General features: G+C 50.7%; 9 protein-coding genes across 9 annotated transcripts; 6 read left to right on the top strand and 3 right to left on the bottom strand.

Moving 5' to 3' along the window:
* Positions 1–261: 261 nt before the first annotated feature.
* On the top strand, positions 262–6,461 carry PFICI_00979 (uncharacterized protein; the record flags this gene model as incomplete). The annotated part of the gene is made up of 5 exons (XM_007829560.1): positions 262–1,624; positions 1,706–2,040; positions 2,097–2,833; positions 2,884–4,328; positions 4,432–6,461. 5 exons carry the CDS (start codon positions 262–264, stop codon positions 6,459–6,461), a joined length of 5,910 nt encoding a protein of 1,969 aa, XP_007827751.1.
* A 5,954-nt stretch (positions 6,462–12,415) lies between these two features.
* PFICI_00978 (uncharacterized protein) lies at positions 12,416–12,685 on the top strand (the record flags this gene model as incomplete). The annotated part of the gene is made up of 1 exon (XM_007829559.1): positions 12,416–12,685. One exon carries the CDS (start codon positions 12,416–12,418, stop codon positions 12,683–12,685), a length of 270 nt encoding a protein of 89 aa, XP_007827750.1.
* Positions 12,686–12,952: 267 nt separating this feature from the next.
* On the top strand, positions 12,953–13,432 carry PFICI_00977 (uncharacterized protein; the record flags this gene model as incomplete). Its single annotated transcript, XM_007829558.1, has 1 exon — positions 12,953–13,432. The coding sequence occupies one exon, from the start codon at positions 12,953–12,955 to the stop codon at positions 13,430–13,432; it is 480 nt and encodes a 159-aa protein (XP_007827749.1).
* Positions 13,433–14,502: 1,070 nt separating this feature from the next.
* Positions 14,503–16,514, bottom strand: PFICI_00976 (uncharacterized protein; the record flags this gene model as incomplete). The annotated part of the gene is made up of 4 exons (XM_007829557.1): positions 14,503–15,282; positions 15,332–16,157; positions 16,226–16,356; positions 16,434–16,514. 4 exons carry the CDS (start codon positions 16,512–16,514, stop codon positions 14,503–14,505), a joined length of 1,818 nt encoding a protein of 605 aa, XP_007827748.1.
* Positions 16,515–17,383: 869 nt separating this feature from the next.
* On the top strand, positions 17,384–18,320 carry PFICI_00975 (uncharacterized protein; the record flags this gene model as incomplete). Its single annotated transcript, XM_007829556.1, has 3 exons — positions 17,384–17,545; positions 17,619–17,901; positions 17,956–18,320. The coding sequence occupies 3 exons, from the start codon at positions 17,384–17,386 to the stop codon at positions 18,318–18,320; spliced, it is 810 nt and encodes a 269-aa protein (XP_007827747.1).
* A 194-nt stretch (positions 18,321–18,514) lies between these two features.
* PFICI_00974 (uncharacterized protein) lies at positions 18,515–19,823 on the bottom strand (the record flags this gene model as incomplete). The annotated part of the gene is made up of 2 exons (XM_007829555.1): positions 18,515–19,513; positions 19,566–19,823. The coding sequence occupies 2 exons, from the start codon at positions 19,821–19,823 to the stop codon at positions 18,515–18,517; spliced, it is 1,257 nt and encodes a 418-aa protein (XP_007827746.1).
* Positions 19,824–20,541: 718 nt separating this feature from the next.
* Positions 20,542–22,873, top strand: PFICI_00973 (uncharacterized protein; the record flags this gene model as incomplete). The annotated part of the gene is made up of 4 exons (XM_007829554.1): positions 20,542–20,834; positions 21,765–22,123; positions 22,170–22,281; positions 22,330–22,873. The coding sequence occupies 4 exons, from the start codon at positions 20,542–20,544 to the stop codon at positions 22,871–22,873; spliced, it is 1,308 nt and encodes a 435-aa protein (XP_007827745.1).
* Positions 22,874–23,686: 813 nt separating this feature from the next.
* Positions 23,687–24,530, top strand: PFICI_00972 (uncharacterized protein; the record flags this gene model as incomplete). Its single annotated transcript, XM_007829553.1, has 2 exons — positions 23,687–24,115; positions 24,171–24,530. 2 exons carry the CDS (start codon positions 23,687–23,689, stop codon positions 24,528–24,530), a joined length of 789 nt encoding a protein of 262 aa, XP_007827744.1.
* Positions 24,531–24,664: 134 nt separating this feature from the next.
* Positions 24,665–26,531, bottom strand: PFICI_00971 (uncharacterized protein; the record flags this gene model as incomplete). The annotated part of the gene is made up of 3 exons (XM_007829552.1): positions 24,665–24,970; positions 25,020–25,534; positions 25,598–26,531. 3 exons carry the CDS (start codon positions 26,529–26,531, stop codon positions 24,665–24,667), a joined length of 1,755 nt encoding a protein of 584 aa, XP_007827743.1.
* Between the last annotated feature and the right edge of the window lie 234 nt (positions 26,532–26,765).

Genomic DNA, 26,765 nt, shown 5'->3' with positions numbered 1-26,765 from the left:
CTCCTTCTTGTCAAACCGAGTGGTTGATGTCGAGCTTGCTGCTGTCCTGGACAACTGTACCACTGTGCGAGCATTTACGACCCTCATTTTTACCTTTGGCTGCAAGCGAGCTGGGTTGGATGGCGCCAGGGACTGTTGTCCAAAAGGGAATGCTTTTGCCACGGAAGGAAAAAAGCCTTGCGTTGCTTTCGCGATTGAAAACCTTGTGACAAGACTAACGGAGGCCATCGGAAGCAGGATAACCATTGCGACCCCTCACCCATGTTCCACCACTATGCAATCTCTACGCCATTGATTATTCCAAACGCTACACCTAAACATTCGCGACAACTGCTAGCGCAATGCGAACACCCCGAGTCAAGTCAAGAGACGGCTGACCCCGCCCGGACTGGCGAACATGCTCATCAACGACCTCTACCTCGAGATACCGCTGCGCCAACACCACAGAACCCCCAAATCCGGCGGGAACGTCGTAGGGACTCGATTATCAATGATCCGACCATGGATTACCTGATTGATTTCTCCACCGAGGAGGGGTTCTACGAGTGCGCCAAGAAAAAGAAGAAGCAGCAAGCAGCTTTCAACTGGGACGAGCCCGAAAAGAAGGACGAACCCCCGGCCGATGAGGGTAATGGCAATGGAGGCGATCAAAACGGAGGCGACTCTGGAAATGCCGGAGGTGATGCATCCGGAGCTGGCGATGGCAACGGGGACGACAAGAAGGACGAGGGAGGAGACGCCAACCCCGACGATGAATGGGGCAGCTTTGCTACCGTAGGCAAGAAGAAGAAAAAGGGCAAGAAGGGTGCCGCTGCTGAGGAGGAGGTTGCCGAGACCAAGACTGAAGCATTCGACGAGATCAAACTAGACGACACGGCGCCCGCTCTAGACTTGAATTTTGGAGGTGACGCGCCGGAAACCAAAACCAGTTCCTTTGGAACATGGGGGACTAGTTGGAATACCGGTTCAACATGGGATTGGTCCAACACCAAGGATGCAGACAAGGGCAAGGAGGAAGAGAAAAAGGAAGAGGTAGACGACAACCCTTGGAGTATAAATCGACCCAAACCCAAGAAGAAGGGCAAAGCAACGTTCAGCTTTGGTGCTTTTGATGAAGAGGAGGAGAAGACCGAGGAACCGGCACCTGTAGAAGAGGAAAAGAAGGATGACGACTTTGGCTTCTCTTTCGGCAACAGCAAAAAGGACAAGAAGAAGAAGAAAAACAGCATTTGGGACCCTGAACCTGAAGAGACCAAGGTGGAGGACCCTTTGGCGGCAAGCCAGGATCTCGAGTCAACAAAAGCTGCAGAAGACGATCTCTGGGGCGGCGGCTGGGGTACGACGACCAAGAAGAAGGGCAAGAAGGGAAAGAATGCCGTGGAAGAGATCAAGGAACCTGATCCTCCGGCAGTACCTGACCCGCCCGCTGAAGCGCCACCCCCCGAGGACGACTGGTTTACTGGCGGATCCAAAAAGGACAAGAAGAAGAAGAAGGCCACCTTTTCGTGGGCTGATGACGTAGAGGAGGCAGAACCACCCAAGGAGGAGCCGCCCAAGGAAGAGGAGAAGCCTGTCGAAGAGGACTTTTGGGGCACCATCTCTACCAAGAAGAAGGGCAAGAAAGGTATGCCGTCAGAGCTCGTGATTGTGTACAGACATGATTTGCCACATAATGTTCAAAAGCTGACCTAACCAAACTATTTAGGCAAGAATGTGATTGAGGAAGTAAAAGAACCGGACCCGCCAGTTGTCCCTGATCCACCTGCCCCTGAACCCGAGGAGAAGAAGGAAGAGGATGATTGGGCTTCATGGGGTCTTTCGAAAAAGGACAAGAAGAAGAAGAAAAAGGGTGTCTTTGATGACCCCGAACCACCAGCTCCAGATCCTGTGGTGGAGGAGCCGGCCCCAGAACCAGAACCCGAAAAGAAGGATGACGACGATTTCTGGGCAACGTTTGGCACCAAGAAGGACAAGAAAAAGAAAAAGGGCAAGAATGCTGATCCTGAACCTGAACCAGTAGAGGAGTTCAAAGAGCCCGAGGTGAGTTTTTGCAATTCCGTCTTTAACTATACTATTATCGATACTAACTTGACAAGCCTGAACCTGAGCCAATTGTTGAAACAGCTCCTGAACCGGAGCCAGAAAAGAAGGAGGAAGACGACATTTGGGGTTTCACCTCCAAGAAAGACAAGAAGAAGAAAAAGGGCAAGAACGCCATTGTCGAAGAGCCTCCCAAAGCTCCAACACCTCCACCAGAGCCTGAACCAGAGCCTGAGCCTGAGAAGAAAGAGGAGGACGATCTGTGGGGTTTCAGTACAAGCAAAAAGGACAAGAAGAAAAAGAAGAAGAATGCCGTTGAAGAGGAACCTCCTCGAGAACCCACACCACCACCTCCTCCTGAGCCTGAACCAGAACCCGAGCCTGAGCCCGAGAAACCTGCTGAAGACGATATCTGGTCATTTGGCATTTCCAAAAAGGACAAGAAAAAGAAAAAGAAGGGTATTTTGGATGACTTTGAGCCTGTCAAGGAACCCGAACCAGAGCCCGAGCCGGTCAAGGAGGAGGAAAAGCCAGCCGAGGTTGATATCTGGGCCACGCTTGGCAGCTCGAAAAAGGACAAGAAAAAGAAGAAGAAGGGTGTGATGGAAGAGGAGCCAGTCAAGGAACCGGAGCCGGAACCTGAACCCGAGCCGGAACCAGAGCCTGTTGTGGAGGAGAAGAAGGAGGAAGATGATCTCTGGGGCTTTAGTACCAGCAAGAAGGACAAGAAAAAGAAGAAGAAGGGGGTTGAAGAACCAGAGCCGGAACCAGAACCAGTCATGGAGGCACCGCCGTATGTCATGATTTTCTACTCGGATTGGAAAACTTGCTAATAATTCTTAGGGAACCTGTCGAGGAGAAGAAGGAAGATGATGATTTCTGGGCAACCTTTGGCACCAAGAAGGATAAGAAGAAGAAGAAGGGCAAAGATGCTGAACCTGAACCGCCGCCGCCGCCGCCTGCTCCCGAGCCAGAACCTGAAGTTGATATATGGGGCACTTCTAAAAAGGACAAGAAGAAAAAGAAAAAGGCCAGCATCTGGGACGATGAGCCGGCAAAGGAGCCGGAACCAGAACCCGTACCAGAGCCGGAACCGGAACCCATACTGGAGTTTGAGCCAGAACCAATTGTCAAGGAGGAAGTTCCTGCTACCGACGACACCGCCTGGAGCTTCTGGGGAGCGACCAAGAAAACCACAAAGAAGAAGGGCAAGACCGCAGATCCTCTTGTGGAGCTTGAAAAAGAGCTCGAGCCGGTACCAGAACCACCGCCGACCGCCCCGGAAGCACCCGATGCTGGTACTGACGATTTCTGGGCAACTTTTGGCACTAGTAAGAAGGACAAGAAGAAGAAGAAGAACTCGGACGCAAGTGTCGAAGAACCCCCGGCCGATGATGCGTTCATCCCAGCTCCCACCCCTCCATTGGACGACCCTGCCCCGGAACCAGAGCCCGAGACAAATATCTGGGACGAGGCACCTAGCTCCAAAAAGTCCAAGTCCAAGGACAAGGACGAAAAGAAGAGTAAGGAAAAGGAGCCCAAACTGAGCAAGAAGGAACTGGAGAAGCTTGAAAAGGAAAAGAAAAAGGCCGAAAAGGAGCGGGCCAAGCAGGAAGCCAAGGAGGCCGAAGAGAAGGCTCAGCGCGAGGCCGAAGAGCAAGCCGCTCGTGAGGCTGAAGAAGAGGCTCAACGCATCGCCGACGAACTTGCCGCCAAGGAAGCCGAGGAGCAAGCTGAGCGTGACCGCCTTGAAGCTGAAGCCGCCGAGATTGCTCAGGAGGAAGAAGAGCTTGCTGCACTGACTGCGAAAATGGCCAAGCGAAAACTTCCCAAGAAGGACCAAGAAAAGTTCAATCGTCTGACTGAAAAGGCCAATGCCCGCAATGAAGCCAAGGCCACTCAGGAGGCCGAGGAGGCCGAGGCGCTCGCAGCACAAGAGGCCAAGGAGGCTGAAGAGCAAGCTGCTCGTGAAGCGGAAGAACAAGCGATACGCGAAGCCGAAGAACAAGCCATTCGCGAAGCCGAAGAACAGGCTGAACGTATGCGCTTGGAGGCCGAAGAGATGGCGTCTTCAAAGAAAAAGTCCAAGAAGAGTTCCAAGGAGGACAAAAAGTCATCCAAGTCCAAGTCTGCAAAGGAAAGCCCACCACCCAAGGACAAGGACGATGATCTTTTGGATCTTGATGGCATCGAACTGGATCCTGCCCAAATCGATGAGCTCTTATCTCCGACTCCCCCCAAGGATAAGCCCGACACCTTTTACCTGTGGGGCTCCTCAAAGAAGAAAGGTTCGTTGCCCCCCAGGGTGGCCACGCCATGCCCCAACCGTGCATGGTGCTTTGCAGCCTGCATACCCCAGATTTACCAAAGCTAACCACTATTGTTCGGTAGGATCCGAGATTAAAGATGCTGAGTCAAGCAAGATTCTGGAAGATGCCACACTCGACGCGCTACCGTCTCCCAAAGCTGACGTGTCGTCGAAAAAGAGTAAGAAGAGCAGTAAAATCGCCGACAAGCTCAAGGCTTTCGAGGTTGTCCCCGACGACGGCGATCTCATTGACGCCTTGCCACCACCTCCGCCTCCGCCACCAGAGCCCCTCCACGACGATTACTTTTCTCACAAGAGAAACGGAATACCTGGCAGCTTTCCTCTCGATGACGAGGACGAGATAATCGAAGTTGTCGACATGTCGTCTCCAAAGAAGAGCAAAAAGAGCAAAAAGTCGCGAGACGTGCCACTAGAAGTACCTCCGCCGCCACCAGCGGTACCCGAAGTTCCCATTCCTCCTCCTGAACCTATCCGATCCGCCAAGAAGGAGCGCGCCAAGATCAACCGTGATGGTGGCTCGTCCTGGGGTATGTGGTCCGCCACACCCAAGAAGGAGGAACCCAAGTCTTCCAAGGTCAGGTCAGAGGACAAGCGTTCGAGATCGGAGAGAAAGGAGCGTGAAGAAAAGACTTCGTCAAAGGGATCTACTTCGGACAAGACAGAGCGGCCCAGGGGTCACGAAAGAGCATCCTCAAACTTGGTCCAATCGCGTGTGCCCAGCGTATTCCAAAGCACACCGCCAGTATCGCGATCAAAGTCTACTCGTGAGAGACGTCCCAGCAAGTCCAACTCCCGTCGTCCCTCGGCAGACATGTCGGGTGGTCTCATGTCTCCACCTGCAGAAGAGGTCCCTTCCAAGGCCGCCAAGATTCTAGGTTTCGACAAGATTAGCCGCAAGAGCAAATCACGCCACGCTGCAGAGGATGACGATATCGTCATGGTCGATCCAGCTGATGCGGCTCCCGCTCCAGAGAGGAGATCATCACACAAAAAGTCTAGATCAAGAGCAGCCGACGACGACATTGTCATGGTTGAAGCTGAAGGTCCACCAGATGCGACGCCGCTCAAGCGCTCCAACTCGAGTGCCAAGAAGGGCATCTCTGGTCTCTTTGGAGGTCTCATGTCGAGTACTCCGCGTTCCGAGCTCCGCCCCGAGCCTCGTCGTCGCGGTACCTATCAGACGACGGACGATGAAGGTGGTCGGCCTGACAAGAGAGCCAGGCGGACCGCGCGGGAAAGTGATGTCGAGGGTGGAGTCGATCCCGAAGCTGAAGCTCGCCGTGCTGCTCGACGGGCCAGGCGTGCCGAAGAGAAACAAGCTGAAGAAGCTCGCATCGCCAAGGAAGAAGCCCGCCGAGAGCGCCGTAAGCGTCAAGAAGAGGCAGACGAGGCTCGCCGAGAGACGGAGCGGGAAGCTAGGCGAGCTGAGAGACGTGCCGCACGCAAGGCGGATGATGAGCGTCTTGCTGCAGAGGCTGATGCAGCAAGGGACTCTGAGCGTGCAGAACGTCGCCGTCTTCGCAAGGAGGCTGCCGCCGCCGCTGCCGCCGAGGACGCAGATGCTGAGCCGCGGCGTTCTGGCAGAGATGACCGATACAGGTCTCGCCAGGGTGGTGACACTGAAGAAGAAGAGGCCCGCCGTAGACGCCGCGAGGCACGTCGCGCTGCTCGCGCCGTTGAGGAAGAAAGGGAAAGTCGTCGTCGCGGTACACCTCCGGACGAATATGTCTACACACCAAAGCCCAAGGACAGCAAGACGCGCCCGGCTTGGCCGCACTCTGGCACTTCATCCTGGGTCAAGGAGCATTCCGATGCCGGTCCGCCTCCCGAGAATGATCCCGGTACTGATGCTCCGACACCGACCGACGATGACGATGCTCGTCGCGCTACCCGTCGGGCTCGTCGCCGTTCCAAGTATGAAGACGGCAGTGCCGAAATGGATGATGATCAGAGACGTCGTCGGGCGCGTCGCGAGGAGCGTGATCGTCGTCGTGGAGGTTCCGATGGGAGTGGTGAAAAACCACGTGACAATGTCTTTATGGATACTACTCCTCGGAGCAGTTGGTGGAAAAAGTTGAGAGGAGGAGCGTAGATTGTTTGTTGGATATGTGTCAGACTTTGTTCTTTTCTCGTCAACATTTCCATCTTTTTTTTTTCTCACCTTGGTTGGGTCGCGATCGGGCTGATAGACGGGAAATTGGCACAAGTGGGCGTTCAAGCATTGACATTCATTGGCTTGTACTTGCTCTGCCCAGTCGGAGAGCGGCATATGTCGACATCATACCATCTTGTCGTGTTTGTATTGGATGGATGCATTTCAGTGTTTGTAGTGAGGATCTTGGGGCGCAATGGCTGGCTTTTATGGGGGATACAATGACGGTCATGTATTTCAGGTTGGCATGGGCAATATCGGGAGCTGGTGTACGGTTCCATCAGCATCTCGGTGGCATGCAACCTCGTTCAAGTCGTTATGATTTTGATGAGCATACTATACCCCGATGTCAGTCGAGTAAGCGAGCGATTTGGAATACTTTGATAAAGAATGCATATTATTATACTCGTCTAGTCATGTTTCGCGCAAGTGAGCAAAGAGTAGATTACTCATTGATTTACAAACTCCCGTGTCTATTGGTATCAAATTACAGGCCGAGACAAGACCACTTCGTGACCCATAGTACATGGCAATGTTGTAGAAATGACATGGCTTCAGTAATGATTTCACCAGCCTCGCGTATGGATTTGTGGCCTCACCCGACATTTCAATCCCGCCCCATTCAGCTCACTGTTCAATCTGTGACCATGGCCCCTTTGTCCAGGGCGATCATACAGAGGTTGTGCTGAGTAGCACCCAAAGAGGATCCAGTTGGCAAGGATGTACCTTGGACAAATTGGGGATCCCAGAACAAGCTCAAGTTGCAGCTTAATTCTCGTTGTGTTCAGTGCATGGGGGTCACAACTGGATCCATCCAGCCATCTCAAAGCCCCAGAACTTGGAAGGAAATAGACAAGCGTGGGGCTGAGCTACGCCATCGGCCGTCGGTTTTACTCAGCCTGTCGTTAATTGCAGTTCCCTGCTTTTTGGTAGCTCCCGTTGCCGTTTGCACAATCAGTAAAAAGGTCCCTCAATCGTTTGTTCTTCTTGTCATTTCATGTTTCATGTTTTCTAACCTTTAAAACTCACCTTGTATCTTTCAATAATTGATCAAGTTTTCAACAAAGAAGGGGAATCAAGTCTGCGCCCGTGGGCTAGTCGTTAAGCCGCTTCCCTCCCATGGATAGGAAGAGATCGTGGGTTCAAATCCCGCCGGACGCACCATATTTTTGTGAGTCGGGTCCGAGTTTATATCCTCAACTATTCTTGCTTCTTGTCAAACTTGTTCCATTGGTGTTTGAATATACAGGGAGTGTACTTTTGTACTCACTATTACAGTTGTTTCCTGCATTTCTGCAACTCCAAGCCTCGGCCTCGTCTCCCCGCATACTTGATTATGCTTTTTTTAATACCCAACCGTGCTACTGGCCCCACGACGGCTATTGCATCCCAACCATTACCACCACCTATCGAGCACCGCCACACATTCATTTAGCAATCATCTCGCTCCGAACAGTCCGACGTTGAGGGCTCCTCATATGCGACAAGAATTCCGGTGCATGAAGAAACAACTTGCTTCTTTTTTCTCACATTACCCATTCTTTGTCCCAGCGCGGACTGAGGGGCGTCGTCCCCATTGTCTGAGAGTCTGCAGTTTCGAGACAAGAGCTCAAAGGGTCCACCCTACTTTTATGACTCCATTGTAAGTAAACACCGTCAACCTTGACCGTGATATAAAATGCTCATTGCAGGTGTCTTTTTTATCTTGTAGTCAATCTCTATACAAGTAATCCAGTGTCAAAGCAAGAGAGACATTGTTATTCAATCATTGCACATCCAAATCGGGCAATAACATAAACCTCAAATTCTTCTCTGCCATGTGCTACTCGGAGCGCCTCACCAAGATCTGCGAGATCTGCAGCCGGCCCAGGGCATTCGAAAAGATTTGCGAACACAAGTGCTACAACGTTCTCCGCGCCCATCGAGGTTTCGGTCGGTGCGGCAAGAAAGATGGCCCGTATCCTGGACGACTGGTCCGGGGTCTCTGTCCGGACTGCAAGCAACAAAAAGAGCTGGGAATGTTGTAACCTGAAAAGCGGGCGGTGAAAACCAGTTTCCTTGACTCTTGTATCTTTATTATACCACACAAAGCGTGAATGAGCGTCTGCATTTTTTATCATTGTTTCATGTTAATTTCAATGTATATACTATTTACTCTGCGTTGGCTTGGTCAAATATGGCGTGCGGAGAGGACAAGGTTAAATACGATACCCAAGCACATTATCTTGACAGTTGCTTCTGTCTTGTGGATGGCAACATCTCAATGCTTTACCTACCAAAAAATACAGAAACAAGGTGATTCGATCCAGTTACAACGGTACAACTCCAGGAAGATTGAGACTTGGGGTCTCCAACCCAGGAACCCCAAGCACAGCCAAACTTGCACAATGGAGAAGGAGGCTGGGATTGAGAAGGAGATCACCAAGCTGCCAGGACTAAACACTGTCATAAAAAGCTACATGGAATGAAATATTTGTCTTGAGCTAGGCTGCCGTCCAAAGCAAAAAGTAGAGAATATCTGTTCCAGTTAGAAAACTCACAAAGATCAAGGATGGGTCACGATCGGATTAGTCCCAATTAGTATCTCGACAAGGAGTCTTTCTAGATCCAAACAGAGCAATGAAAGCTCTTTTGCAAGCACTTCCATGATAGCTGGCAGAATCTTCACCACAATTGGCGGGAGCTCAATGATCAATAGACAATTCTCACATGACAAGAATGACATCCGGGGACTAGTTGCGTGCAGCATGATGCTTGAGACGAGTACTAAGCCTCAGTGTAGCCAGTTTCTGCTCGCGAAATGACGTGAAACGAATCCGCATGTAGTATCAACCGTAAGAGACTCTGTCCCTCGCTTTTCGACGTGACAGATGACTGTGATTGACTGGACATTGACATGTGTCTCCCGTTGAGTCCAGAACCCAGTTTGACCTTTGGAATGAATTTGTACCTGCACGAGCTCCATGATTTAATGCTTCCATGCCATTTCGCGTATTAAATCAAAGCGAATGGAGTGCGATATCAGCTGCGAGAATTACAAAGCCGATTAGTTGCCAAGTACCCTTGCTCCAAGACTGTCAATGAACACAACCTTTGGACTGAATCCAAAGAATACATGGAGATGGGTGTGAAAGAAATGTCGAGCATGGTGACGTGGAAGAATTTGGCACTTTGTACAAGTTCACGTGATAGCAATTATTAACAGCAAGTTACCTGGCGTTGCCCTTTAGCTTTTTGTACAATATTCTCGCGAATCACAGGAAGCTAGGTACGTACAAGGTGGGCAGGTCAAAACTCTCGAGTACGCACATCATGGAGAATGACTACGTTCGCGGGCAGGTTGGCGGGCACATCAAATCGGCAAGCACATGAGACTAGATATTGGGAGGCCGACAGACACGTCAAACTGGCAATCACGACAAGTCGAATGGAATACAGATAAGCTAGCAGTACGCCAGAGCAGCATGTTGAATGGATACAGGTAGGTCGGCAGGCACGTCAAGACTGATGAGTCTCTTGGGTTCGGTATAGGTAGGCCAGAAGGCACGTCAAAACAGGCGAGCACGTTGAATTGAATACGGATAAGTGGGCGGGTACGTAAAGACTGGAAGCAACCTCAACTTGGATCCGATACAGGTAAGCTGTCGGTACGTTCAATCTCTCAAGCACATTAAATGATGTACGGGTAGGCTGGCGGGCACGTTGCAGGAGAGGGCACGATTGTCTTGTACACTGCTGGTTGACGGATCTGGCAGTCGATTGTTCGTGACACGGGGTGCCTGTGTCCTGGTCGCCCACCATCCAACCGCCGAGGGCGTCGATTGTCCAAACCGCCGGGATTCTGATTGTTCCCAGCCAGCTGGCAGCTCGTGATCAGCCTGGGCGCGGCGGCGTTTGCAAGTTGACGCCCACCGCCGCTTTCTCCCAGCCGCCTGGCTTGGCCGCGGCCGTGAAAATAAGTTTATTTAAGGCAGAGCTTTGTAGATGTTTTGACTACTTGACCTTTCAACCTCCAACCCAAGATCTTCACAAGTTCTCACCACTATTTACTATTCACATCTACCACCATCTATCATCACTTGTCACCATCTACCATCATTTACCATCTTCATGTCGCCGGTATCTTCCATGCCTTGTCAAAATCTAGCCCATCTCTTTGTGTGGTAGTTGTGTATTCCCATCGCCGTCATCTATTACTTCCATCTCCATCTCTATCATCATCTCCTAGTTGGAGTCTTGGTTCCCGCCAGTTTTGATTCTCGCCAGTCTTCGCTCTCGCCAACTTTGGTTCTCGCCAACTTTGGTTCCCGCCAACTAGTTCTCGCCAGTCTTAGCACTCGCCAGCTTTGGTTTTTGCCAGGCTTGAGCTTCCGCCAGACGTCATTCCTGACAACACACCCTCAAAGGTTTCTAGTGGGCATTCACTACTCGTTACCCTCAGCAAGATGGTGAGTTGACATGTCTGTCCCGTCCTGTCAATCTACAATTTCCGTCCCATCCTTCCACTTTACAACCTCCAAGACTGACAATCTCTTGCATTTCAGGTCTACCCATCCTGCACTCCGCGGCAGCGTACAAAGACACGCATTTCAAACGCGTCTACAACTTTGTCAATTATCTAGGTAAGCAGTATCATTTTTCTCACTTTTCTTTTACCCCTCTCACAATCGCGGGGTAAAACGCCTTTGCGTGATTATTTTGATAGACGCCGTTTGCAAAACGAAGAGTTTTTCCTACCCCTCCACAACAATCTGCACAAAATTGTCTGCCAAACAAGACCGGCCGGCACTCCTTTTTCTCAATTTTTTCTTCTTCTCCCATCAATCTTCACGTCGGCGAGCACGACTTGGACAATCTCATGAATACTGTTTCCCTCTTTCCTTTTCTCACTTGTTTCTAACCGCATCAATAGTTGCTGTCATGATTCAGTATCACGGTTCAGCAACTACCTCACAGGACTTTGTCTCCCTGGTCAATCAAACATGGTCGTTGATTCGATTGTCTTGATCTGAATCTTGGAATCTCTCCACCACTCAGAGCTACACAAAGACTCTCCGACTTTCCAAGTCAATAGTCTTTTGTTTCTCTCAACCAGACATGCCCACTATAATGGCGAGGTACTACTTGTCCCCCACCATGTCAAGCTGCGACTTATACTCCCCGCACACTTATTCCCCACCTTCCCGAAACAGGGCAGTATACACCATGGACTTTTCACCAATTGGCCACTGCCCTTGTTGGCGCTCTAGTCTTGAACTATACTTGCACAGCTGGCTTGTTATATTGCCGTACCAAAGTCGTTCATCTTCGTCCGGTGTCTGTTGTCTTTGATCCGCAGATCATTTATGGTACCATCCAGACATGATACCTCTTGTTCGTCTAAAGCCAACCATACTCATCTTCGGACGAAAGAATCATTCCACTCATACTCACCTTCGGACGATATAATCATCCCACACACACTCACCTTCGGACGATATAATCATCCCACTCATACTCACCTTCGGACGATATAATCATCCCACACACACTAACCTTCGGACGATATAATCATCCCACTCACACTCACCTTTGGACGATATAATTGTACCGACTCTTTCCCACTTTACAAGACAAATACCATCCCCCAAGGTAATGTCAGCTACCGCCAATATACTCTACACAATTGACTACGCTCTGGCTTCAGGTCTTTGCCATATCAAGGATTCTCCTTGCCTCTTTGGCAGCTCAACTAAACCAAAACCAAGGTCTGGTAACCGCCTTGGAGCAAAGGAATGCAATCCCGCAACCAGGGCTGATGTACTCCATCCCCACCTCCCCTTTTCGTCTCAAGCGGATCATGATTCTGATAGAGTCCTTTTTCCGAGTGAAGTACATCTTCCTCCCGGCGGCAGATGTCTGTGTCTGCGCCCCGATCCAACCAGCTGTGCCTGGTTCCTGACTGCACTAGTGACGCCTGTGAGCGTCATGTGATGATCCACACCCTCCAGTGTAAGGGTTCGGGCTGCCCACTGGGCACCCCTTTCTTCGCCAACGGTGAGACCTTGGAAAAGCACCTCATTGACGACCACAACAACGGTGACCACGACTACTGCCACTGGCCCGGTTGTGATCCCAACGTCGAGAGAGCCACAAACAACAATATGGTAAGTTGTCTTATTTGAAATCCGTCCCCAAAGACGATCACTTATGTCTTGTCTTGTCAATCTTGCTTATTACCATTTTTGCAGTTCACGGTCTCCTGCACAATCACTTGCTCGATACATGGCACCCAAAAAAAAAAAAAAAAAAAAAGTAGGCAACACAACACGGAAAGGTTCAGCCTGCCCGCCGACTCCCTTGGGCAAGGAGTCCCGCCGTCATGACTCTCATCGGAGAATTTGGAATTACACGGGCTGAGCACTGCTCCCCCTGGAATGCATCCCCGAGAGATGAGCATTGACAACCATTACGCCAGTGCTGGACGCTGTGTCCAGCACATCAGCGAGAATGGCGCAAATGTCCAACCTAGCATGCCAGCCTCGGCCTCTGTTAGCAAGCAGTGGCGTGCTGAGACCTTCCGCCACATCGTCGTGGCACAAGTCCAGCCTGCTGTTCCCGGCAGCAGCAGCAATGCCTTTGGAGCTGTGACTACTGTTGTTCACCCGTCTGGAGATATTGTCTTCCTCACCGACAGAGCTCCCGACACATACCCAGATAACACCAAGACGATTTTGCAGGCCGCAAAGACCGTTATGGTCTATAAAGAGGCACTTGTGCCTACAGACCCTGAAGAGTCTGGCCTCCTCACCAAGGTTATGCTGGCTGGAACAACCTTTAAGGAACTACGGACTCTGGATGTCATTATTCAACCTAGTTTCAACAAGCCGGGTGGTCTCCGGACCCCCTCCCATCGCCAGGCGCCGTCTTGATCCGCTAACCTGGGCGTTCTCCGGAAACCCCGCCGGCTGGTTTTTGCCCTTCTCGCCTCGAAAGTGCGACTCGAGGTGCTTTTGGTGGGAGTGGAAGTTGGGGTTGGTTGGGACAACTTCCACTCGTACCAGAAGCACGTGGAGTCTCATTTCCGGGGTGAGAAGGGCAAGAACCGCCCCACAGAGCTGCAGACAAAGACGGAGCTACACCGTCTTTGTCTGCAGAGGCCAAGGAGACTGGAAAGCCCTTCTCAGACGTGGGAATCTGCAGGAAGACTTCAAGTTTGACCATGTTTGTCAAAGGCGGCTTCTGAAGCGCCCTCCCCTGCGGTGATAAAGAAGGAACCTATCAATGACGGGACGGCCAAGGTTCTGGTAGACGTCTTTCGCATCACAACGGATGAATGGGACGCAAAAGCCTCCCGATACACGAGCTGTTAAAACCTACCTTTCAAACACTGGAGAAGAAGTCTTGTAGGACGTACAACTTTGACGCAAAGACACTGCTGTCGGACTTTACCGATATCTATCTCAATTTGGAATGTCGCCGTGGTGGTGATGCAGATATGCTCACGAGGGTGAAATCATGAGAAAGATTCGCAATGGGTAGATAATGAGGGATACATGTTGGATTAATTGTAAAGGAAAATGTCGAGATATCTCTTAGGAATAGACAAGGAAAACATCAAATATCAAACAACTTACTCTTGTGAATTATATCCTTGCCAAGTGATTTGACTGCGTGGCTCGAAAGGCCCTGGAACTATGTGACTAAATGTAAGCACCCTAGATGGAAAAGCTCCATCAAGTCATGGCATGATCGGTCTTGAATACAATCAATTGTGTGTTGGAATCATTAGACTTGATAAATGCATAATAGATAGTATGTCGTGTTCATTTATTATCTTCAAGTTTGTAAAATGTTTGACTGCTGTAGGAAATCTTGTCTAGCCGTCTCTTGACTGTCGGTCACGGCTTGCTGATTCGAATTATCCAACATGTCGATACCATTCTGACCTCTGTACGGGTATTGATGACGTTCTCGTTATTCGTCCATGCCGTGCAAACAACTAACCAGCACCTGGCACGAGGCTCGGTGCGATACTCGCCGCGCGCTGCCTGTCATATGGTGGGTGCATTGGCTCGTCGGGGAGCGGCAGTTGATTGTCTTCGGATATTTCTGCCCCGGCATTGATGCTGGCCTTTCTCCGCAGACCGCCCGCCTTGAGCGAACGAACCTGTTGATATGTCCGCTCAATCTCGAACTCAATGACACAACGAATGCGTAGAGCACAAATGGCAGGCCAGACGCTGCGCTCACCGCGGAGGATCCAGTAGTCGAGGGTCTCGCGAGTTGGCGTTTCGAGCAAGCGTACAAAATCCGACGCAGTAACCTTGGGCACAAATGTCATGTGAGCACCTGGAATCTCCTCATCAACGAGAAATCGCCTAATCCCAGCCGGGAGCAAGCCTAGAGTATCTAATTGTCTGAGCCGGTGTCGGGTCTCTAATCCAACCATGCGGATAATGTTGCCCGTGATTTGAGCGCGTCGATGTCGTGCTGCGAATAGCGACGGACCGTGCATGTCCGACTCCAGGAAAGGAATCAGATAGGGTCTGGCTTGTGAGACTATGAAATGGTTCACGTTGAACAATTGAGCAATGCGAGCTAAAGGACTCTTGCTATCTTTACTCTCCGTGGCAGAAGCCGAGGTGTAGTGGCGGAATGTGTGTGCTGGCGCCCAGGGGACAATATTTCCATCGGCATCTTTGCAGAGGACAGTCGTTCCCCGGCTCCCATAGAGCGAGGGCGTCGATGCATTGGACGCGACAGCAGCTGTCCATATCAACTACACAAGTCAGCAGCGTACAAGTATAAACAATTGCTCAAAGACATACCACATTAGGGGCCGTGATATAATTCAACAAGGAGGGAAGTCCACCGCGGCCTTCCGTGGCGACAGTGATGTTCAAAATTCTCTTGCTGCGATTGAAAGCTTCCTCAAACGTCAGGTTTCCGACATTGGCCTTGACGCAATCCTCGAGAACCTTGACATCGAGAAAGTAGCCTTCTTTCCAAAAACGACGAAAGCGGCGTAACAATGTCTCCCAGCCATACTCGACCGTCTGCTTCCCGGTTTGCTGTCCGCGGTGAGCGTGCGCTTCAAAGGCTGAAAGGTCAATGCCTTCTCCCGTCAGGATACGAGGCAGTTCATCCTCGGTATGAATGGCGACCAGACTGGCAATCAGCGCCCCCGTGGCCGTACCTGTAATGATGCGAGGGAGAAGTCCACGGAAGAACAGAGCCTTGACCACACCCAGGTGGCAGAGTCCAAAAATGGCACCGCCCTGAAGAACCAATGTTGTCCGACCAAATGCTTGCCTGGAATCGTGCAAAAAGTTCAACTTGCGCTGTGCAGATATGCTTGGCTGGGGGCCTCCGCTGGTTTCGACCACGGGAGCGGCATTAGAAGCCGTTTGCGCATTGATATCCTCAATGGCCACTACGACCTGGGCAATGTATTCTTCAATCAGGTACTTGGTGCCGGCAAATGATCGATTGTAGAGCTTGGGAGACGTTATGTTGCCGAGGTTGCGGACAAGTCCAGCTCGGACGAGATCGATCAGTGTCTGCAAATCTCGGTCCTCGCGGGCAATATTGAGAGACTCGAGACGGCGGTGGATTAGTGTCCAGTCATAGGAGCTGGAGGTGACGTCGTTTCGCCTAAATGGTAGCTGACGTTAGCCGCCAGCGAAATCCCGACATCGCAGACTTGAGCCGGGTAGACGCACCATAGATTCAACTGCTTGATATTGTCCAGGTGAAGTGCCGCATGTTCCCAGTCCTCGTAGCTCTCGGCGTTGCGCAAGGCATCAAGCCAGTCGTCGAGTATATTCCTCGACTTCCACCAGCTACCGAATTTCTGGTTGGGGGATTTTTGTCAGCCCGCGTACTTGTTGGAGGTGTGGTACGGCAACAAGGTTCCCGTAGCTTACCTACTTTGATCCAGAACAGGACTACTTCGAGGAGTAGCGAAGAGACCGCCCAGAGGACTCCAATGAGGCCTGATGCTGCTGCCATGCTGTCGGAAACTGAGGACAGCGCATGCAGGGACAAAGGGTCGCGAGGGACGGAACAGTGGTTGGAGGGAGGATCTGGATCAATAGGTGCGGAAGTCAAGGTTTAGTGAGCGCCATCATAGGGTCTTGGTCAGCTCGGGATGTCAATTTAGAGTGCCGAGCGTGGGTGCATAATCTCGGAGGTGAAATTGACAACAGGAGCAACAAGATATCGAAACAAGAGAAACCAATACACGCTGTCTTCTTGACAAAGACCGACTTGCTTAGCTCTGTTGGGAGCAGCTGATATATACACGAGTCGTCGCGTGACGTGACTGAGCCGGTCAGTGCTGGCAAACTGGCTGGCATGTGAAAGTAATGGTGGGTTGGGGTAGGGAGTAGTGGCCTAGGAGTACATACATTGGGTACTCGATGTAGGGCATTGTGTAACACTACTCTTTGGAATCGCGAGATGGTTAGTGCGGCTACAGGCGATGCTTGGTTCTCGGCCATGCATATAGAATCAAGAGAAATTGTTTGCAATAGGACTACATGTCAACGACGTATAATATGTAACTGAAATAAGTAAATGGAATACATTCGTCATAGGTACATGTCTGATTTATGGAGCATTATTATGCAACCGCAGCTATTGGACCCTGCATTGACCCGACAGCACGTCTCCATAAAGCTTAAATCCTTACGCCGAGAATATTCAAATCAAAGCTGATTGATATCAAACAGACTTGATTGAAAGAAATCACTGTTGATGCATCGTGTGTAAATAAAACCCCCCAAATAACTACTATAAATGAAAATTTTCGCAAGTTTAAACCTAAATGTTTCAATCCGCTTCACAACATCTTCACCTTTCAAGGACGTCTATCCAACATGAAAGAGCTACGTGGCTTCAAGTACAACTCTGTTCCTTTGGAGCAGGCCCCAGCCGAGATGATCGAGTGCAAGACCAGTCTCGAGTATACTGCATGGGCTATGCAAAAATTGCTCGAGTGCAATGACGACACGACTCACCAATTGCTTGAAAAGTCTACAGTATTGTCTCCATCTCCTCCCTTCCTTTTTTGCATCCATGAACACTGAATGGCATACTCATGCATCGGAGTAGGATATCCAGCGACTTTTCCAACCCAAAATATGGAGACAGGCCGGCAGACCACACATTAGCGACATGTTCTTTCTACGATCAGAGCCATGCTATGCTGTAGCACTCTACCTGTTCCTCGACCAGAGTAAACTTGTTGCCAATGGAGAAAACAAGTGCTGCCAACAATGCGACCACATCAACAACAAGGGTCCTTTTGACAAGTGCATCTCGGCCGGCACGGACGTGGCCAAAGGAGCATGTCTAAACTGCTATTACTCCGCCTCGGGGAAAAACTGTTCATTTCGTAAAGGTAGAAACTGTCATGACCTTGCCAAGACGAGTATACTAACATGGTTAGATTTGGAGAAACCCCTCAAAGCGGGATCAAAATATCCGACCGAAGCTCAGAGAAAAAAGGCCACAGCGTCTGATCTGGAGTTGTGGATGGACCAAATCCGGGCCGAACTACACCGGCGGGACAAGGCCAAATTTGCAATTGAACTAGAAGATGACAAAGACGAAGACGAAGGTGATGGACAGGGTGAAGGTGGTGGACAGGGTGAAGGTGGTGAAGATGACGAAGACGGCGAAGGCGAAGGTGATGAAGAGGGCAATGACAACGAAGATGATCCAGTGGACAAAGATGTTGGAGACCACGAAGAGGGTGGAGAGGCATCTCGTTCCAAGCGTCAAAAGACGGCCAACGCAGAGGACACCGAGTAGACATTAGTCAAGACAGACCAAAGATTCACATTGAAAACATATTAATTCATTCATTTTGCTCTCTCTAAACGCCATGTCGCCGATGCATCAACCAATAACTAGAGACCAGCCACATCTTGCCACTGAACCTATAGGCAGAGGAACCAAGCCAAAGAGTAGCACTTTTGAAGGCCCTGCTGGCGAGAAGCTCATTATTACTCTTCATCGTCGTCGTCATCATCATCCACAATGTTGCGTCTACGGCTGCGAGATTGTTCTGCCGGGGCATCATCGTCCAAGTCTCCATCTGCATCAGCATCGTCTTCTGCATCGGCCGTCTTTTGGCGCTTTGAGCGAGGTGCCTCTTCTTCATCCTCGTCGTCGTCATCGAGAATGTCTTCCTCATCATCCTCCTCGACAAAGCTGCCCTCGTCGTCGCTGGGAGCAATAAAGTCGTCTTCGTGGTCATAGTCCTCGTTGCGGCCACGTCCAGCAGGAAGGTCATCATCTGAATCATATTCAGGACGACGCTTCTTGGGGCGTGAGGCACCCGGTTGTCCTCTCTTTCTTGAACCACCAAGACCGCGTCTGCCCTCGAGATCGCCAATAGACAGTCCTCCACTTCGATAGCCTCCGGCGCGGTTGTCCAATCTAGCTGCGGCATTGTCCCTCCTGCGCTGAGCCTTCATGCGCTCTCGCTCTGCCATCTCTGCCTCCTTGCGCTGAAGCTCTGGGTCTCTCGTCGCAATAAAGATGTTGTCTGCGCTCTTGAACTTGCTGCGTGCGACTTCCTGCATCTTACTTGCCAGCTTGGCGACAGCATCGTCCTGGACGTTTCGGTTCGGAAGTACCGTGTAAGATTCCGATACATGCCCCATGGTGACCAGCAGATTACTAGAAAGATGGGCAGCCGCGGCATAGTAGTGTGCGTCCTGGACTTCTTGGTAGGGTTTGTCGCTGGGAGGTGCGAGCATCTTCTTTTGGATTTCATAGTGTTCGCCTCCTACCGACAAGGTGATTGAGCCGTCGTTCCATCTGTGCACGAGCGCATTGCTCTTGAGGCTACCCGTCTCGGGATCGCGCTGGTATCGGATGACACCCTTGGGGTTATCGCTTCGAGCATTTTCTTGATCCCATTCGGTGGGTTCAAATGTGTCGGGCTTGTACTCTTCGGCGGCGATTCGGAGAAAGTTGGGAGGTCTCAGAGATCTCAACTAGAAGCTGTCAGCATTGTGCAAGTCTATCAGTGCAACGGATGCATCATACTGTTCCATCTTTGCTCTTGGGTGCTCGGTGACGGTACAACTGAATGTTCATGACCAGCCTGTTCTCAACCTCGACCTCCCGCTCATCGACATCCATGTCGCCATCATATCGGTGCTCGTTGGCGTCCCTGTCCGAGGCCAGGTCGGCGTCACTGACGACGCGCTCATTGTCGGACTGAGCATCGTCATCGCCACCCTCGCCGAAAAGGTCATCAACATCGTCGCCGCCAATGTCAACGGGGTCTTCCGAGTCGGACATGATTAATGCTGGTAGAATTGGTAGTGCGCAAGAATGCGAGAATGTTTCCAAATGACAATTGATGCAATTTGAGCGCGGTCGCGGCGCGTGAAGCTCTGATCAGTGACAAGGCTACCTTGGAGCTGGGGTTTGCTGCGAGCGGGAATGGGATTTCAATGGAGACCTCGAAAAGGCTGGCAGAAGCACAGGTCACGGTAGGTACTGTAGGTACATAACCACAGGTGCTTGCTTGGGCTACAGCCTTGTTACCAGGTACCCAGAATCACTAAAGGCTTGAGAGGAAAAAGTTGGAACTGGGGGTCCAGAATGGATCCAATGGCAGATGGGTTTCAGGCGTTTGAGTTCTGGAATATTAGCGGCCGAGTCAGTGGACCCCACGTACTGGAGCTGAAAGAACCGGGAATTCACCACTTGCAGGGCCGGTTGCACTAGAGATTGAGGGGCAGAGATGATACACTGTTGGGAGGGGATATGGAGGTTGATAGATGTCCAAGGATCAAGAGAAATGTCCTGATTCTCGTGTCACATCTAGCCATATCAATTGTTTCCTCACAAGCAAAAAATTCAACAATATAGAGTCAAAATAGTTGACACTGCCAGGAACAAGTCGTGCACATGCTGAAGAGCAACCGCTGGCTCGTGCGTCGACAGTTGAACTAATACGGTTAGTGGCTTTTTCCGATTGCCTCCTTTCCCTAACGTAGGTCTTGACCTCTGGATGTTTGAGCTTTCAGAGCACCATCATAGGGTTTGCCAAAAGAACGGATCAGTCAGTCCTCTGCCTCCCTTCAACGATCCAATCCAAACCAACCTTCTGCTCCTCATTGATCTCACGATCTCCATACTCGTGCTCATTGAGGTGGAAACAGCGCTCAACTTCCGCCCTTTGCCTGCAGGATCCGATCGCCCGACCAGACCTCGTACCGCTCTTCCTCCTTTATTTAGCCCCTCGCGCAGCGGCGCCTTTCCTGGTACAGACTCGGCAACCATGTCGAACCTTTTCTCGGGAATGTGAGTATCTCGATGTTTCATTAAGCCTGTCCATGGTCATAACATGCATGTATTTCCTATTGCAAATCATCCGTCTGTCAGCCCAAGTCGAACAAGCCATGGGTCAGACTTGACTGGTGGTTGTCTTTTTTTTCCATCTGTCCATTCATCCCCCACATTCTCTCTCCTTCTCATGCTCCCTGACCCTCACCGACTTGCCCATGAGTGTGAGTGAGTGCAGATGGTGCCCAAGGCTTCAAGTGAATCTCGCCACCAATCCCCTTGCGCGCGCGCGCGCGCTCGCCCACATGTAGGACAGCGCATACTCTCAACGCAATTGGAACCGAGCACCGCCTTCTAGATCTCTGCATGTTATACACACCCTTAAGGGGGGGCTTGGGGCACCACGTACAAGCGATCCATAGCGGGGTACTTGGTCCGATCCGAGGGCCTGATACTTGGGTGGCATCGCAATAGTCCAGTCCCGGTCCACAGTCACGAAAGGGGTGGACAGCAGCAGAAGGAACCTCTCCTTTGCCCGTACGACCTTTCTTTCAGCACATCATCGCATCATTTGTTCTACTTTTGAGGCTGAAGACCTCTCTTTTCGACGCCTAGTCAAAGCCTGCCCCTAGCCGGTTTGGGAACAGCAAATTGCTTTACTTTCATTGGGGTATGCAAGCCTGCTTTAACAGTATGCACTTATTGGACGATTCCTAAAAAGAATCACGGTTTCGTGACGTGCCTGATGGGAGCATTTTGTCAGAATAATTCCCCGAGCCCGAACACGCAGGAGGCGGCTCGTCTCGCATGGTACGACGTTGTCAAGTGACTGTCTCGTTCTTGGCACTTGTCTTGCCCGTCGTGGGCCGTTTGCTGTCCTAGGACACTTGCTTGCATACTTGTCTGCTTGGGAGTTTTTTCCAACATGAACTGACATTTATTCCACAGCAACGCCCGTTTCAGAGGGACGGCGGCTAAAGCCCCAGGTCAAAAGAGCCCTGTCACAACCAGCAGTGGACAACCCAGCTCTCCAACTGCTCTATCTCAAGGCAGCCAATCATCCTCAAACCTTGCGGCTCCAAAGATTCCTCCCCTTCCAAGCTCGCCATCCTTGGCCATGGACGACCCATCTTTGGCTTCACCTGGCGGCGCCAACGGCGATGAGGTTCTCAACTCTTATCACCTCCCGCGCCCCATGCCTCTGTGGTTGAACTCTTCCTACGCCAAGCACATTGTCAAGGGAAATTTCATGACTCTGAGCGCCAGACCCAAAACCGTTGATCCCGGTGAATGGATTGCCCACCAAGGTGAGACCCCTCACACGTTCATTGTCGACTTGACTAACAGGCCTAGTTGTCGAGCATTACCGCAACTTGTGGAACTTTGTTCGGGTCATACATGAAAAGGAAGAGGATGGCACCACCATCTGCAATGCCACCACCTGCCCAAGGATGTCCGCTGGAGCGTGAGTAACACGCAATCCGAGACATGATTTCATAGCTGACCCTTTTAGTAATCACTCCTTCACTTGGCTGAACTTCAAGAGGGAGCCCGTCGAGCTTCCGGCCTATGAGTACATTACTCTCATGCAACGCTGGATCTCGGGCAAGATTGACGACACCACCATCTTCTCAACAGACTCCAACGGTGTCTCATTTTCTCACAACCCTCAAATAACCACGACCCCTCTCTCTCAGCTGAGCAGCCCTGGTGATCGCGATTGGGTCGGAAAGCGAAGTGGATTCCCGGAAAACTTTCTCGAGGTCTGCCAGACCATTTTCCGACAAATGTTCCGAGTCTACGCCCACCTGTACTGGGCTCACTTTGTCGACCCCTTTTACCACCTCAACCTTGAGAAGCAGCTCAACAGTTGCTTTTCTCACTTTGTGCTCACCGCCTGCGCATTGGATATGTTGAAGCCTCAGGAGCTCGAACCCATGCAACCACTCATTGATCTCTGGGCCGCCAACGGCACATTCCCTGCTGGATCCAAGGCTTATGACTACGCCAACCACAAGGCTGGTGATAGATTGATGCAGCTTGGAAATGCTTCCTGAATCGCTCAACCTTGCATAGACGGCGGCAATTCTCATTGCCAACCATAGACCAGCCAACGAGATCAAGACGCCAGTCAGGACCCAACGACCTGTCCGCGACGCACATTTTGTGTTACATATTGCTTGCCAGTTATGTACGGGGCTGCGCAATCATTGCTTATACGATTGGGGTGGTTCGCTCGAGTTTGGATCCATGACTCCAGCATAGTTTGGGCGGATGCGAGCAACCTCTTTACAACGTCTATAAGAGACGACGTGCTGGCAGGCCAAGACAAGCCTAGGAACATACAATCCCACAGACTGGTTTCACGTGGGTTTTCATGTAGACCAAGATGTTCAGTCGAGGGATATTTTAGTATCAAGAAATGTGAACAAACAACATGTCCTTGTCTTGCAACTCGTCGTGACATTGTGAACAAAGTCAAATAATGCCCTATTGGATCAATTTGGGGACTGAGGGCGGTTATTGTTACCCTTGTGAATACAAATATGTGCGCTCTGAATGGCAGTGCTGCTGTGACATTTGGTCTGTGAAAGCACGAGTCCGTAATTGATAAGCATAACGCCCAATGAAAATGAGGCTATGGAGCTGTTTCAAGAGAAAATATGAATATGGCCAATCAAGATCCCTTGGCGTGCGGGGATATGCAAGAGGTTAGCAATGTTGCAATCAAGACAAGCAGTTTACATGATGCAATTTTAGTAAATGGTGTTGAGGAGCTGCTTGCGTTTTTCCCTCCTTGCCCTACAGCCTAGGAGTTTCAGACCATCTGTCTACTAACCCATTCGCCTCTATCCTCTCGAATCAACACCATGAGCCGGCCTGTAGTACTCATCGTCCCTGGCGCCGCGGCCCTTGCAGAGCTTTACAAAACTTTCATCAAGGCTGTATCGGAAAAGGGTTACGAGATTGAAGCCTTGACCTTGCCCAGTGTCCGCAATGCCGCAGAGGCGAATGTGACCCCTCCGACCATGTACGAGGATGCCGCGGCTATCCAGTCGCGCGTCGCCAAGCTGGCTGATGCTGGAAAAGACGTGATTCTTTTGCCACATTCGTACGGAGGGACCCCGTCGACGCAGAGTGTAGAAGGGCTTAGCAAAAAGGAGAGAGAGGCTAAAGGGCTACCGGGTGGGATCATAGGTCTTGCTTACATGACCTGCTTGATACCTGAACTAGGCCAGCCGGCCATGAGTGTTCAAGCGTCCATGGCACCAGAGGACAAGGTTCCCATGGAGATTAATGTACGTCTGTCCCTTTCCCAATAATAAGATTGGGGAATTAAGTCAAGAACAATAGGAACACGGCTGGATTTATTTTCCAAGCATTCCGAGACTGGCCGAGCTCTCTTTTACGGACATGCCCAAGGAGCAAGGCGAGTACTGGGCTGCCAAGCTGGCAAACCACTCTTCGGCTTCCTTTGCTAGCCCCTTGACTTACCAGGGGTTCAAGGACGTTCCCGTGTCGTATCTGGTGTGCGAGCATGATCTTACTATCCCCCCAGTACTGCAACAAGCGGGCATCGATATGATTGAGAGGATCACGGGCGAAAAGGTTGAAGTGACACGCATCGATTCAGACCACTGTGCGCCTGCCAGCGATATGCAAAAGGTGGTTGATTGGATCGTCAATGTAGTGAATCGCTTCGAAACGGCATGAGCGCTACCGAGTAAAGACTTGACGCGATCAAGAACGACGATGAAGCCAGGGGTTCATGGGTGGCTGCAATCTCGGACAATCCATATAAACAAGGTTTAGACCAGCTGGAATTTCTAGAGCCCTCCCAAAAGCTTTTACCAGACATCATAGTCTGGAATATCTTCTTGAAAGTAATCTTCTCGAACCTTTGTGAACCCGACAATGCCTCCGGTAGGTGCCCAGGGCTCACCACCTCCACTAGCAAAGATCGCCCAGCTGGCTCCGGAAAACACATAAAATCCAGACGGAGCCCATGCCAACCAGCTAGAGGGCAACTCATCCACCCAAGTCACTATGCTATCTCCAATGGTGTACCCAAGAGAGTAGGAGAGTGGCTTGGCTCGAATATGAAGCGTCAAATCATGTGGAATAGTGTGTTGACCAAGAGGGACCTCCTTTACCTAGATATTTCTTTAGCTTGTATGATTGCGGCAGTCTTGGAGAACTTACCATGGTTGTCGTGTTCATGATGAGTTGAGAGTAGATGCATAAACCAGTGCTATTGGTGCAACCCTTGACGCCAATGTCTTGGTGGGAATACTCGCTCAGGTAGGCAGATATACCCACCGTCTGACGAGAGCCCAGCGAGGTATTTGAAGCAAAGAGAGTCGCCGAGAATGTCATGTTCAACGACTTTTGCTTGCGCAATAGTGCAGACGGAGTATCCCTATCACTCAAACCAAAGACATTGGGTTTCAACATGAGACCACATTGTGTATCATTACCGTGCCGCTTGGAAGACTGCTGACCCTGTGATGCTAATGCATAGTTTCGTGTATATGGTGTCCTGAGCTGGTACCAGGAGAGGTCCAAGGTTCTCTCACAAAACTCGTCTTCAAATGGCTGAAGGGGAGGCTTTTGGGCCGATACTCCCGAAATGTTCTGACTCAACGTGATTGGCTCATTGTTGTTGAGTATAGGCCAGCCGTCTTGCCATGTTACGCTTGTAAGAAAGGTTTCGCGTCCTAGTCATTGGAGGCGATTAGCAACATGATGGAATGGACCTGTCCTACAAGATGGATTCTTACCTAGCGGAGATGATCCATTTACCTTTCTTCGTGCTATAAACGAGCAGAACCATTCCCCATTGGGAGTCTCTGTAAATGTGCCATGTCCAGTGGATTGTACAGTCAAATTATCAAAGCCCCAGCGGCCGTTGAATAATATTGGGTTGTTTGGTGCTGATTTCCATGGCCCTTCTGGGGAATCGGACCTGGCGATGGTGGATCGATGTTGGTCATCGGTTCCTCCTTCGGCAGTGAGGAGATAGTAGTATGGGTCCTTGTAGAACATTTTGGGCCCTTCGAGGCGTGAGGTAGCATTTTGTACTAGCGTACCATTCCAGAGGCTTCTATATGATCCCGAGCAATCACCAGAGTCCAAGTCTACCTCGCACTGATATATCCCCCAAATCCGATCCTTGTTATTGTTTGGCGCCATAAGGTTGAGATAGGTTCTGCCCGACTTGGGATCATGGAAAAGGCTGGGATCAATGCCCCAGGGCTCGGCCCAAATGGGATCAGACCAAGTGATCAAGTCTGGGGAAGACATGAACATGACACGGGGCCAAACGCGCGCGACTGGATCATATGTCCATCTTGTCATGGAAGCTAGATAGAAGAGGCCATTGTGGTAAGATAATGTGGGCGCCCAAACACCTGCTCCGGTAGGCGTGCCATATAACTGAACTTGACTCGGCTTGATTTGTGCATGAGAGATCAAAGTCCAGTTGGCCAAGTCTACGGAAGCATAAATTGGAGTGCCTGGAAAATATTCAAAGCTCGAGGTTGCCAGATAATAAGTGCCTTTGACCTGGAGGATGGATGGATCAGGATTCCAGCTGCCTATAGTCAGCAATAGTTTGTTGAACTTGACCAAATGATCAAATACTTGCCCAGATATGATTGGATTTTGTAGTGCCCTTACAAGCAGGAATTGACAGAGTACGAGTAGCGTCAACATGGCGGGTTTGTTGGTCAACGGATCATGTAGTCAAAACGTTTCAACACAAAGATACAACCAAAGCGGATATTTTCAGATTGGCAACCCGATACAAGGGCGAAATAAATACTCCTCGAGTTCACCTCCGCCCGGATCTCAATGTCGCGGGCAGCGGGCCATGTCGCGGGCCGTATACGGACGCCTAGCCTGAATACCCCAAAATGGCAGGGTTTCTTTCCAAGGCATTATGAGCGC

The sequence above is a fragment of the Pestalotiopsis fici genome, assembly GCF_000516985.1.
Source record: "Pestalotiopsis fici W106-1 unplaced genomic scaffold PFICI_Scf_1, whole genome shotgun sequence".
Lineage (NCBI taxonomy): Eukaryota > Fungi > Ascomycota > Sordariomycetes > Amphisphaeriales > Sporocadaceae > Pestalotiopsis > Pestalotiopsis fici.
This window is presented reverse-complemented; position numbering and strand designations above follow the sequence as displayed.